Source organism: Peromyscus maniculatus, chromosome 5, assembly GCF_049852395.1.
Source record: "Peromyscus maniculatus bairdii isolate BWxNUB_F1_BW_parent chromosome 5, HU_Pman_BW_mat_3.1, whole genome shotgun sequence".
Classification (NCBI taxonomy): Eukaryota; Metazoa; Chordata; class Mammalia; order Rodentia; family Cricetidae; genus Peromyscus; species Peromyscus maniculatus.
The window spans coordinates 70,573,255-70,587,439 of NC_134856.1; the positions used below are offsets into that span (position 1 = coordinate 70,573,255).

General features: G+C 37.8%; 1 protein-coding gene across 2 annotated transcripts in view; it reads right to left on the reverse strand.

The window, feature by feature from the left end:
• Window positions 1-14,185, reverse strand: part of Gpr158 (G protein-coupled receptor 158) — a 373,966-nt gene that overhangs the window by 138,872 nt on the left and 220,909 nt on the right. For both annotated transcript variants that reach the window (XR_013051445.1, XM_042278012.2), the window contains exon 5: window positions 2,920-2,988. Coding sequence is in view for 1 of the 2 variants with exons in the window: in XM_042278012.2 (XP_042133946.1) it covers window positions 2,920-2,988 (69 nt within the window). In the remaining variant the exon portion in view is untranslated. The remainder of the gene's footprint in view (window positions 1-2,919; window positions 2,989-14,185) is intronic.

Genomic DNA, 14,185 nt, shown 5'->3' on the forward strand with positions numbered 1-14,185 from the left:
TTCCCTAGCTGTAGACACTAAAAACAAATAATAAATAATAAAAGGGCCATGATTTTTACTACTGCCAAGCATAGCTTTTGTAAGCCATTGCAACAGGACAGAGGCCGGGAGCAGGGGGGAGGCATTGCATTTATTTGAGAACAGAAAGAGGATCATCTAGCTGGGGACCCAGAAAGTGAGGAGGAAATAGTGTATGGTGAGACAGAAGAGGCAAATAAACAACACATCACAAGCCAGGACAAGGGTTTTAACCTTTCCTCTATGAAGACCGATGCGACACCAGTACAACAACAGATTAGAGCTGATATTTTTAAAGGCCTATTAATAACTGGGTAGCTAATGGGTTTAAACACAGCAGAGGTTGATGCAAAAAAAAAAAAAAACCCAAACAGATAATGCAAAATATATTCACATTATTAAGATAATTCTTCAGATTAGTCAGGTCATTTTAAATCTTTCATTGCCTTATTAGGTAATTCAAATACCTGTGGTAGCTCTATGGAAAGATTAAATATTAGGGTGCGTGGCATACCACTTACAGAGGCACAATACTAGGAATGAGAAATATCCAGCCTATAAACTCTATGTTGTTTCTTTATTAATTACAATACATGCTACTATGTGCATTAGAAATGTTAATGTAGATGATTTCTATGGGGAAATAAAATCTGATTTTCTCAGTTCCTTTAAGATACTATGACAAAATACCTGAGACTGGATGATTTATAAAGAAAATATGGTAGATGGGCTAGCTAGTTTTGTGTCAACTTAACACAAGCTAGAGTCATCTGGGAAGTAGGAACCTCAATTGAGAAAATGCCCTCACTGACTGACTTGTAGACAAGTCTGTTGGGCATTTTCTTGATTACTGATTTTTGTGACAGTGGCTAGCTCATTATGGGTTGTGCTACCCCTGGACAGATGGTCCTGGACAGTAGAAGGAAGCAAACTGAAAAGTCATTGAGAACAAGCCAGCAAGCAGCAGTTCTCCTTGGCTTTTACATTGGTTCCTGCCTCTAGGTTCCTGCCTTTAGTTCCTGCCCTGATTTCCTTCCACGATGGACTGTGGTATAGAAGTATAAATGGATTAAAGGCTTTCTTCCCCAAGTTGCTTTTCTGATCTTTTTTTTTTTAAATCACAGAAACCCCAGCAGTAGAAGACAGGAAGACAAAAGGAATAGAATTTCTTCCATCTAGCCCTTCCATCCATGTATGAGAGCACAGCCCTTCCAGAAAGTTCTAACTCCCAACACAGTTGCAGGAGGGTTGCTTCTCATGCATGATTCTGGGGGACATATTCATTCACAGCACTGATTATATCTGAATACATTTGGATTTTGAAGAAAATAGAAAATGTAATTCAAGACCTAAATAGATCAAGAACACTTGTTCTAAATTGACTGAGAGGAGAGGAACAGAAAAGTAATGGAGAGGAGATAACCCATATTATACTTGGCTTTCTAATTTATAGTAAGGATTTTGCTTTTACTGGGGAACATTTTACAGGTTTTGAGAAGAGTAACCCGGCCAGTCTAACTTTAATGTTAAAAGGGGCTAATGTTCTGAAAATAGGTTGTAAGGGGCAGAAGCTAAGAGAGGCCTCTGACAGACTGTCATAGTAATCCAGAAATGATAGATCTTGGTTAAGATCAGGGTGGTGGCAGGGAGCATGGTGGAGCCTGGTTGCATTCTAGCTGTATTTTCAAAGGTTGGCTGTGTAATGGGAGAGCAGAAGAGGTGTCAAGAGTCATTGCAGTGTTTTGACCCTAGTAACTAGAAGGATCCAGTAGCCTTGAGTAGAGATTGAGGAGACTGAATTTTAGGGAGCATCATATCTGCAGCTATGGAGTTTTCTTGTGACCCCCACAGAGGTGGAAGTAGGCAACTGAATATGAGTTTGGAGTTCAGGAGAAAGGTCATGTCTGGAGATACAAATGGTGCAGCATATACACAGCGCTATTTCAAATGGTGTTGCTAGATTAGATAGTCAGTGATAGAATCCACTAAGAAAAATTCTGAGGATGGAATCCTGAGGCAATTGGTTATTGAGGTGAGAGAGAGAAGGAATAGAGAAATTTGAGTGGGAACAGCAAAAGAAGCAAGAAGGAAAGAATATTATGTGGGGCCAAGCCTCCCTTTTCCCCTGACGCCATCTCACTTCAGATCTTGGAAGCTTAATTGATACTGTATTCCCTAGATTTGAATGTGATGTGAGCCTTTCCTAAATGCCCCCATGGCATGCTGCTGCCACTACTCTGAGTCTTTGTCATATTGTATCACAGGGGTCTGTACTGACTCATTTCTTCCTGTAAATCATAAGCCTGTTTAGAGAAAAAAAATCAAGAGTATTCCCAGAAATGACCTCCATGCTTATCACATGGTAACTTCAGAATGCCAATGGTTGACCTGAACTAGTAATTGTGTTTATCATTACAAACTCTATACCACAATGGCAACATGAGTCTGCTACTTACATAATAATTATGTAAGAGCATTTCACATACAGATACATTTATTTCACTGAATTTATTTTTCTTTATATTTTTTTCATAGGGAAATTACTAGCATTACCTTGTTGTTTGTGGTTCTGATTTATATAAGGGAGAAGGAAGAATGAAAGTAATACTTTCGTATATATTAAATATATATACTAAATATGACCTTCATGTGCTACCTTACCTAAATTGTGTAAACAGTATGACCCTTTTCACAAAACTAGGAAGAAAAACACAACTAACTTACAAGAAAAAACCCACAATATTTAGAATATATATATATATATATATATATATATATATATATATGATAGAAATCAGATTTATACATTTATCAACTCTTTGGTAATATACAGTGTATATACAATATGGAAAATCAAAATGAAACAGGTGACTGCTTTTAAAATAGCAGGACATCACTTACCGGAAAGTATAGCAGCAGAGACCCAAAGAGTATTGTTTCCAACAGGATGAGGCCAGATGCCCTGATGCTCTAAAAGACAAATCAAGAATGTCATTGTTAACTTAATTTCCAGGCAGGGAGGATTTATGCTACTGTAAAAATGCTTCAGTCCTGAGAACAGCATTCTTCTGGGGGAAGTTAAGTAAATAAATTAAATCTAGCTAGTGTTTAGGTGGGCAAAGAGCTGACCCATGAGAGAAGCCTGATTATGAAGTGATAACAGGCCTAAAAATGTCATCAGTGACTTCTGAGAAGCCAAGATCATTACCTTGAAGATTCCTACAATCTGAGAAACTGTAACTAACAGAGATCTTTTTTCTGTTTCTGAGACATAAGCCACCAGTGCCCTAAAGCATTCATGGACACCTGCTGGATCACTGTGGAGGGTTGAGACAAAGTCTTGGTGTGTGAAGTGTAGAAGGGCCTGGAATCTCAACGATGTAATATAATCCCCTTAACACAGCTTCATTGTGTAAACAGTATGAATCACTCTAGATATAAAAGGTTTCTCACCTTAAATGTTATTTATCCTATAGAATTGTTTTTAAATAGACCTCCTAGTATTTAGTTTCTAACCATGAATGTATCTAACAATCTTACGACTTTTTTTTTATAATCTGCAGAATAGAAAATTCCTAAAACAAAACAGTGTTGAGGTAAAAAAAAAAAAAAAAAAAAAGAACAATCATAGCTTTTAACAATAAATTTGGCTTCGATGAGCTAAAGTTTCAAGATAGGTTATGTATATTAATTACCAAATCAAACAAAAAATTAGTCACTCTAGAATCCCTACATTTTCATTAAATGCAATCTAAAATGTGCATACAAATTGCCAACATATAGTTGTCTTACTTAACAGGAAAGATAGTTATGTGAAGTAAGAAAATTAATTCTGCAACAACCAAATGATACCAGGAATCCAAACTATGACAGTGTATTATATTTTTTTTTGAAAATGATATGATAACTGGATAGTCAGAAAAAGAAAATTTTAATTCCTCTTTCAAAACCTTGCAGGGTATTAAACACACAGAACTGTCTTATGTAATCCTCCAAAGGAACTCACAGCTGTGAGTTTGAGAATAGTATACCGTGTCAATCATTTGGGTAGCTTCTTTCCCCTCATTTCTTTTTCTGTGGTGCTGAGGATGGAGCCCCTGGCCTGCACATACCAGGCAAGTAATTGTACCTCCACAGTATGTCTTCTGCCTCTAGATTCGTTTTGATATTGATAATTGTTTTACCTAGTAGATGTGTTAGTGTGGTGAAAAGACAATTTCTATCAGCAGTATTTGAGTTTAGGCTGGTAGAATTTCTAAAATGGCAAATTACACTTGACAAAGCAAAATCTACTTATGGATTTTTTTTAATAGCTGTGTTCTAATTTCTGTAATATGACACTAAGACTCAGACTCCAAACCATTATGCAAAACTTCTTATAAAATAATCTATGCAATGTTGACTGATAAAGGAACAGAGAAGGGAGCTAGACAGTACAGCAGGAAAGTTTTTGCAGTTAATTCTGTCCCACTGTGAAGTCTGAAATAACTACCTAAGCAGGCAGTGAAGGAAGCTACTTCAGTGGCCTTACCCAATAAAAACGAGTATTTGAATACCTTGTGGTAGTTTGAATATAATTGGCCCCATAAACTGATAGGGAGTGGCACCCTTAGGAGATGTGGTTTGTTGGAGTAGGTATGGCCTTGTTGGAGGAAATGTGTCACTGAGGATGGGTTTTGAGAGTTCATATGCTCAAGATACCACCCAGTGTCACCGTGTATTTCCTGTTGCCTTCTGATCAAGATGTAGCGAGCACCATGTCTGCCTGCATGCTGCCACGCTTCCTGCCATGATGATAATGTTCTGAACCTCTGAACTGTAAGCCACCACCTCAAAATCTTTATAAGAGTTGCCATGGTCATGTTGTCTCTTCACAAAATAGAAACCCTAAGACATACCTTATTAAACCCACTACGTTATTAAACATGAAGTAGTTAAAATGACTAGCACTGGACTTGGCACATAATTGTATATCTAGTTTTTCAGCCCTAAGCAGTACCCAGCTGACAAATTTGAAAACTCTAGGTATATATTGATAGCAACAAAAAGTGGTTCATGTTTGGGACTGAAAAACTACAGAAGATACCAAAGAGATGGCTCAGTGGTTAAGAGCACATACTGTTCTTACAGTGGACCTGAGTTTGGTTCCCAGTGACTACGCCAAGCAGCTCACAACCATCTGTAGGTCTAGGTCTAGGGAACCCATCACCCTCTTTCTTCTGGACTCTGGGAGCATCTGCACACATTTGAACAGACATACACATAATTTTAAAACAATACTTAAACTATAAAAAGAAGTAAAAATCCAAAATTACCCCAGAGGGGCAAAGAGCCCAGAGATAAGGACCCAGAAGTCCTCTGTGTGTGATGATCATGTGGTATGGTGGCATCTTCCCTTCTTCAGTGTCTTCTGATTATTTTAGCAGCAGTAGATTATATGTCTGTGTTTCAGCCATCACTACAACAATAGCAGTCGTGTATGTTTACGTGTACTCTCACAGCTACCTTGACATTAGAGATGTATGTACGTCTTGCTTAGCCTCCATCCTGGCTGAGCAAGGAAGCCCAGAATTCTAGCTTCTAAACGAGAACACCATCCCCACTACTGTGGTAGTACTAGAAATTTTAACTTGGACAAAAATCTTTGCCTTATAATTGGTACCAAAGATTCATATACAATTACTATGGATAAACTAAGGTAACAGATGTGAAGCAAGAAGAGGTGCTCAGTGATGGGAGAGAGGGAACTAAGAAATAAAGACAGCTAAAGGAGATAATGAGCAGATTCACAGAGGCTGAGATGAAAATTCACCTCCTAAACAGTGTTGCTTGAGATAGAAATAGTAAAAATAGAACTAATTTTAATTGGAGTTGTGAAATGGGAAATTCAGGGGAGGGGAGTACTTCCTTGAAATATAGCCAACAACGTATGGAATGATGCATATTTTACATAAAACACCTAGCAACCATACATGCATATCTATATAAACAAAGGTCCAGGCTGTGCTTAGCCCAGGCCAGCTGTGAATGCAGCCCATCACATTGTAGATAAAAATACCACATCAAAATGTCAGAGGCTGGGGCACCCTTGATCCAGAGCATTCATCCTAACCTGAGAGCAATGGTTTCTTCTAAAGAAGAGAGTGTATTTGGGTATAAGAGAACTAATATAGAAATATCATCTTCATTGAAGGAGATTTAATCAGATATTGCTGAATATAAGCTTTTTAGTAATTAACTAAAGAAAATCTAAAACCTATTAACTCAGCCATTATAAAATTATATGATTTTGAGTTATAATATGCAAAAAACTAAACAAAACCTTTCTTCTAACTAATAAATATGATTGCAAAGCCATGACTAGAGAGGGGATATTCATCTTCTTCCATTCTCGCCATGTATTCCTTCCCCACAGACGTGACAAATTTCTTGACCAAATCAAACCTGTAGCTCAAATAAAAGGCTAATAACATTCTACTAATTTTTATTAAATTGTGTCAAAGCCAGCTTCCCATCACCCTAGTTTGCAAAAGGCGGAAGTGCATGACTCAATGCACAACTGTAGCCTCTAGAGGCAGATTTGCCCCATGCAACAGTCCCACGAAAGCCTCAGCCACTAGAATAATAAAAGAACAAGAATGCTGAAGGCTAAGTTTTTGAAAACAATTAAAATGCCTTGTTATTATTTCCCTGACTCTGTGACTAGCTCTACTTCATGTTTATATTTTAAACAGTTTTAGCCTCTAGGGAAATAACACACATCTTGCTAACACAATGCAGCTATTTTTGATCATTGCCAATGTCTTCAACCTTGCAGTATTTAAACTTTCCTTACATTACAAAAGAAATCTCTGAAAAGGAGAAGGAAACATTTTAAAGAGCTCAATTTTAGAATCTATGTGCAAACTCTGAGATAGCAATAGGATTTTATTTTCAAAAGGATGAATCAGCACAGGATTCGGTGAGAAATCAAGAGTTCACAAATCTCTCATTTACAGAGTGATTTAGTGGCACTGGCAGAAGAGATTCATGGGGTTGACCTTTTCTTTTAACTCTTCTGTTTCCATAGAGAAATTCACAGATTGTGATATATTGTGTCCCCCAATGTATTGTGCACCCTAATAAAGCTTATCTGAGGATCAGAGGAAAAAGCCAGCCACTATAGTAAACAGAAGTCAGGCAATGGTAGCACATACCTTTAACTCTAGCATTTGGGAGGCAGAGATCCACCCAAATCTCTATGAGTTCAGGGCCACACTGGGAACAGAGCCAGGCATGATGGCATATACCTTGAATTCCAACACTAGTTAACCATAAAGGTCTGGAGGTCTGTACAGACAGACAGGAAGTGACAGAGCTGGGCAGGAAGAGGAAGTGATATAGCTGGTCGGAGAGAGGAAATAAGATTGCAGGGACAGAAAGGCATATAGGCATGGGTACACAGGAAGTAGGTCTCTTTGGAGACTGAGGTGTTGGTGAGATACGTTTGGCTGTGGCTTTTCCTATTCCTCTGTTCTCTCAGTTTTAACCCCAATATCTGTTTAGTAATTTGTCTTACAGAGGACAGGCTTCCTTTCAGTGACTCTTGACAAGCATTTGACACAATGACACAACATAGGTTGGAAACAAGGAGTGAAAAGCCATACTAAAGACATGTTCAGTACTGGCAATTTGGAGGAAGTAATACTAAAGACATGTTCAGTACTGGCAATTTGGAGGAAGTGATACTAAAGACATGTTTAGTACTGGCAATTTGGAGGAAGTGATTGTTTAACGATATTAGGAATTATATAAATGGATGAGGATAGAGTGTCCTGTTGGAAAGACTTCATGAAGTTCAATTACAGTAAGGATATCTGTAATGAAATACTGAAAACTCAACCAATGGAGTTATTTGTAAAGGAACAGTTGTTCCAAATGGGGTCTGTTACAATCAAGTTTCTCTTTTCAGAAAAAAAAAATTAAGCGATGAAAAGGGTAAAAACAGAATGAGGGCCAGGACAGATACTCCCAAAGTAAAACATGAATAGCCCAGAGAATTTTAGTGTTGTGGACAGTGGTGATGTCTAGCTGATTTGCAATGGCAATATTCATTTTTTATTAACCATGCAACACTGGGCCAGATGTTTAACTTCTGAATTTTTGTCTGTTTTACATATGACATGAACTTCTGGTTAAACTTAAACTAACTTCTAAAAAGATTAGTCTATCTGAAATAAAGTACACAGTGATATACACATGGTCTAATAAATTTTAAAACAGCATGTAAGTTATTTTTACACCGATGTGAAACTAGAAATAATGGGTCCCGCATTATTAATCACGATTTACTGCAAATTGCTGGGCAGAAACTTTTTACAGGCATTATTATTTTTGCAGAATTAAATAATTAGATGTTTGACAATTCACTTTCCTTTGTTGCAAGTCAAGTTAATACCTCGAAGCATCCACTATACACATCCAATGCTTCAAAGATACAGAAGAACTCATATGGCAGGAGAGCAAGCATTCTGGCTAATCTTCAACTCGCTCCACCTCCATGCTGCTGTTAAAGCAACTCATCTCTGATATAACCCTGGTTGGCCTTCTGATGGATGTCCCTCTTTGCTAAGATACCGCCTGAATGTGTTCCTCAACCAAGGACTGTGTCTTATCTGTACTCATTGGCCTAAGCCTTTAGCTACTTCTCTGTGATCTCTCTGTTATCTTCAATTGCGCCACTCTTTTTTTAAAACTACTAAACAATGTAACGCAAGCTTCATATAATGGAGATACATTCTCTGAGTGCCTAGAAAGCATACAGAAGTGAATGATAAAGACTGAACTATCACACGAGGATATCTTTCTTCAGATAGCTTCTTGTACATCCTTAAGAAAGATGACACAAAATTCCCATAATGCATTGTGTGTTCAATTTTATGTTTCATTAAAAGCCACTGAGATTAATGGTTAAATTTTTTAAAATAAAAAGTGGATCATTGAAACAGCAAATTCTTCCTTTTGAAAAATAGTCTAAGTGGAAAGAACAGAATTAAAATATGAAAGATTATTAAATCCTAAAATATTGATATTAAGAGAGTGACTGCTTTTCAAAAATACTATTCTTTGCTCTATTGAAATGAACTCTGAAATAATTAATGTCTTAATTAGGGTTTTTTTTATTGCTATGAAAAGACATCATGACCACAGCAACTCTTATAAAGAAAACATTTAATTGAGGTGATGGCTTAGAGTTTCAGAACTTCAGTCCATTATCATCATCACAGGAAGCATGGCAGTGTGCAGGCGGACATGGTGCTGGCTATATCTTGACCAGAAGGCAGCAGGAAATCAACAGACTCACTGGGCGTGACTTGAGCGTATATGAGACCTCAAAGCCTGTCTCCACAGTAACACATTTTCTCCAACAAGACCACACCTATTCCAAACATGCCACACCTCCTAATAGTGTGACTCCCTTTGGGGGCCATTTGCTTTCAAACCACCACAGTTCAGTTTGCTATCCATCTTCTAAAAACATAAATGTATTTTATATTAGAAAATTCAAGAGATTTCACAAATCATTACTCATTTTCACTTGATCACTAAGTAGTTAGAGATCTAAGTAATAATTAAACATTGATTTCTATTTAATCTAGTCTAAGACAGTACTACTCTGAACAAGCCTATCTCATCTCATTTCTCTTTAATCTCACAAGTGTTTTGTTTTTAATTAGATTTGCACAGAACTACAATCTTCAAGGCACTGTTTTCAAATGCTAATGTCCACACATCACCAGCTGTTGGCTGGACAGCCAACATCCTCAGCGGGAAATACATTTGAGACTTGGGGTCGAACTTCTCAGAACTGATAAGTTTGTCTCACATGGTTTCTTCCATAGCTCATGAAACGGGGCAGTGACTAGAACAGTCAAATGAAGATCCGCTTCTTATTTTCTTGACATCGGGAGGTATGCTTCTTATTTTATACATGTAGCACACTTGTTTACTCTGACAAGACCTTTGCAAATAAAATCATAGAAATAAGATGAGCATTTAAATGCGAAAACCAAGAAATGATCTAATGAGATGTAATAGATGCTCTTGGCCTGCAAGAACAGAGCACTTTGAGAAAGCTACAAACAGTAATTGTAATTCTGCAGCTGATTGGTAAGCTGCAAAAGTGTGTGGTGAAGGGCATGGGGAGCCCAAAGTACTTCAGATGCAAAAATGATGAAGACAGGAATTAAAAACTCAGTCTCTAAAACAGTTTTCAGATTTCTAGATGGTGTGGAACAAGCTGGACTCTGACTTGCCTGATACTTCTGAGCACTAAGAACCAAGTGAGTATTATAAAATTTGTTTGTCAAGGTTTAATACAAATGTGTATTGTATGCTGAACATATTCTCCCCAACCCCCAACCTCCCTTTTCTCACCCCCCCACATTAGACCACTTTTTCCCTCTAGATGGGTTTGAACATAAAACCTTGAAGATGTTTGCCAATAGATAAAATGGAAAGTAGGATGGAATAATAATTAGCTAAATGACTAATTAATTAATTAGTTTTGTTGCTGCGGTCCACAGGAATATATCAGAAGAACTCAGCTGGTTATAGCAAAGTCACTACCTGGAGAAATCAAGGATTTCCTCCAGAGGAAGGCAAATTCCAAGGAGCTTTTGGTGTTACTTGGCTTGTTATATATCAGCTGTCTTCTGTTATGAAAATCATGTGTGCCTTCATAGCTTTCCCAATCTAAATGTGGACTGATCACTCTCTGGACATACACATTCTAAGTATTTGGAGAACAGCCTCAAGAAAGGCTTTCTCTGGAATCAGATATCTCCCTTGGCCACTTTCAAGGACTAGCAGTAATAACAGTCCACATGCAAGTCTCCTGATTTAAGATAAATTCCACAAGGAGACACCGCCTAGGTCAGGTGGATGTTCAGTAATAGCTTTACACAATTTAGCTTGGACCCTCCTTTCTTACATCCTTACTAACTTTATACACCTTTAACTCCTTACCTAACCACTTCTAGGAATATTTAGATAACTTTCTGTGCTGACAGCTATGCATAGCCAGAACCCCAGTTCAAACCTCCCTGTAATTATCATCATTGGCAGTATCTGGCCAGGTCCATCCCCAGATGGAGGTAAGTACCTTATCAGAGATACCTCTGTACTCTCTAAGAACAGACTTGAGCATCCAGGTTACCTGTTTGAGAAGGCCTGGCGGATGTGCCAATTAAGCTTTACTTCCTCCTTTCCCAAACCTTACCCCCAGTTCCAGATCTCTCTTTAACTATTACCAGAGGCATCTAGCTGTACACAGGTTGCCTAGCGACTGAGCACATTTTCCCCCACCCTGCAGAAAAACGTCAGATAGCTTGGACAGATAGGAGCCACAGGAAAAAAGAAGACAGTTTTATTTTCTCCCATTGACCTAGCAACTTATATATTCTTAATATTTTCTACTAATCATGTTTAAGACTACAGTTGAGCACATAAGATTCCCTCTTCTTAGATATTACACTAATTTAGCCTTTAGTTAATTTATTTCCCCATTGGTCACTCCCCTTTGGGGTTGCAAATGATAATTAATGGTTATTGCCTCTCAATGTGATTCTTATCACCCCTCCATTTGATCCTGGAAGCCTGGCTTTATATACCAGGACTTCCAGGGCACAGAATGGAGAAGAGAAAAGAGAAAATGAAAGAACTAGATGGGTAACTAAAGAACTTGAGAGGAACAAACTAAGATGGGGAAGAACTAGATTGAAGGGCTAGAAGAGAGTACTAGAGGAATGAGATGGAAGATGAAGAAGAGCCAGAAAGGGAAGTACTAGCTGGGTAAGAACAAGCTGAAAAGGACCTATATCAGGCAGAATTAAGATGAGAGAATTAAGATAGAACTTAGAGGGAGCAATAGATAAGTATAAAGAGAAATCAGGCAAAAAAGGAGCTAGGCACGAGAACAGAACTGAAGCTGTGTATAAAGGATGTTATGCCAGAGGAATTAAAGCAAGTAGACTATAGAGCTCGGTGTGCTGGGATTCTATTTCCTGAAAATAGTCCTGGCTGTTAGTAGTTCTCTCTCCTGAGGCCCTGGGATGTATAATATTAAAGCTGGTCCATCTAATATTATACAAGAGTTTGTCTTGTTTACATTTTCCTTGTCAATTCTAACCTCTTTTTTCATTAAATTCTCCTGTTTCCATCTTTGTGCTTATTAGCAATCTAAATGTTTGTGACTAAGTAATTATCTTGATATTTTAAGATTTTTATATCTTACATCTTGAATGTGGCTCAGGAAAGATTTCAAATAATTAATTCATAAGTTTTAAGTTGATAATAAGTGCTAACCCTTACATACAAAATTCAAAAAGGTCATACTAACTGATGGATATTTTAATTGGTTTCTTTCTTCTCTGTGATGGATCTCTTGCCCTAAGATATACTGTTTTATGCATTAAGGATCAGACTATCAAAAAGACACAAGTGAAGTAAATGAATATATATAAAATTTGATGATAGAGAGATTTGACAGTAGAGAATTGTTAAATGAACAGATGAAGCAGTCAACAGAATGAAAAGTATCTATTCTGTAGAATGGGGAAAATATCTGAAAAACACATCTCATAAGAAGTTACTGATCAAAATATATAAGGAAATCAAATAATTCAATAATAAATAACATGATTTAAAATGTCAAAAGGTATGAATGTATACTTTTCAAAATAAGATAAACAGCCAACTGTTATTTAAAAAAGTCCTCACATCAGTAATCAGAAAGATGTAAAAAAAAAAATACAAGAGAAAACCCAATGTAATATCTTCTTAGATCTGTTAGAATAGCTGCTGCCAAAAAGAGAAGATATAACAAGAAGGTGTGAAGAGAAGGAGCCCCTGTGAACCCTGTCACAGTGTTGGTGGGAATGCACATTCCTGAAACCATGATGGGAACCAGTGCAGTGGTTCCACCAAAAAATTAAAAAGAAGCAATGAGTTGGCACACACTGTTCAGCATGGATCACCATCACATAAACTCATTTCCAACCCTCCTCATGCTGCACATCACATTCCTAGAAACTCACTCTTCTCAACTGTCGGTCTGATCAACATCTCTCCATTGCTTCATGTGCTTTGGATATACATAACTGTTACTTGATAATTAAATATCTTAAAATAAAATACAGCAAGCTACTGCTGCACCTCAGTGCCACAGCAAGACCTGAAGCCTTTGCCGAGAGCGAGCTAAAAGAGCAGGCATGCTTCTTATTCTCTTCTTGCTTTGAAGCAAGAGTCCGTTCAGTGAGAAAGTTGCCTTTGAAAACAAGCTTTCCCAGTTGAGGAAGTGTCATTGCGGGTCCAGAGAAGCAGCACTCCTCCACTCCAAGCATCCCATTGCCTGCAAGTTTTCTTGGTTTCTTTCTTCCTTATCTTTTTAAGGCCAAAAAAAAAAAAAAGTATATAAATGCATAAATTCCAGCAGTTAAAAGCTGACTTCCGAGAAAGGATAGGAAAACTCAGAACCAGTGTACAGAGACAAAACTCAATCATTGCCAGCTCACTCCTTCTACAAGTTTTTCCCCCACTGAAAACACATTTTCACTTTAACAGAATGTTAATGAGGATGACCACAAGGGGCACAGTGATACCTATAATGACGAGGACAGCTGGGCTCTTGTAGAAGCCATTACTCTAAGTCTTCACTCTATTAACTCTCACACCAGCTTTCAACCCTCCCGGCAAAGGTGGTTACTATCATCATCCCTGCTCTGAAAATGCAGAGCCTGAGGTTTAGGGAGGTTAAAATGTTTGCCAAGAGATTGACAGAATTCATACCTAGGCTGCACAGTAATGTTGCTCAACTTTGCCCTTGGACTTTCAAAATCCAATTTTGTAAAGCTGCCATTTAAAATATCATCTGAGAGGTGCTCCTGAATGCCTCCTTTCCTGACCTCACTCTGAAATACAAAGACACATGAAATAAGAAACCGAGGCCCTGCTGTGAACTGCCAATTCAAAAGCAGAAACAGAAATGAAAGTGTGAAAAACGTGTGGCTCTCCACAAGCCACTGGGAAATGTAAACTAAAATGAAACAACAGCTGTCTCAGCATCTGTGGGGAACTAGTTCCAAGGTCCGCCACAGGCACTAAAGTCCATGATGGCCAAAGTCCCTCA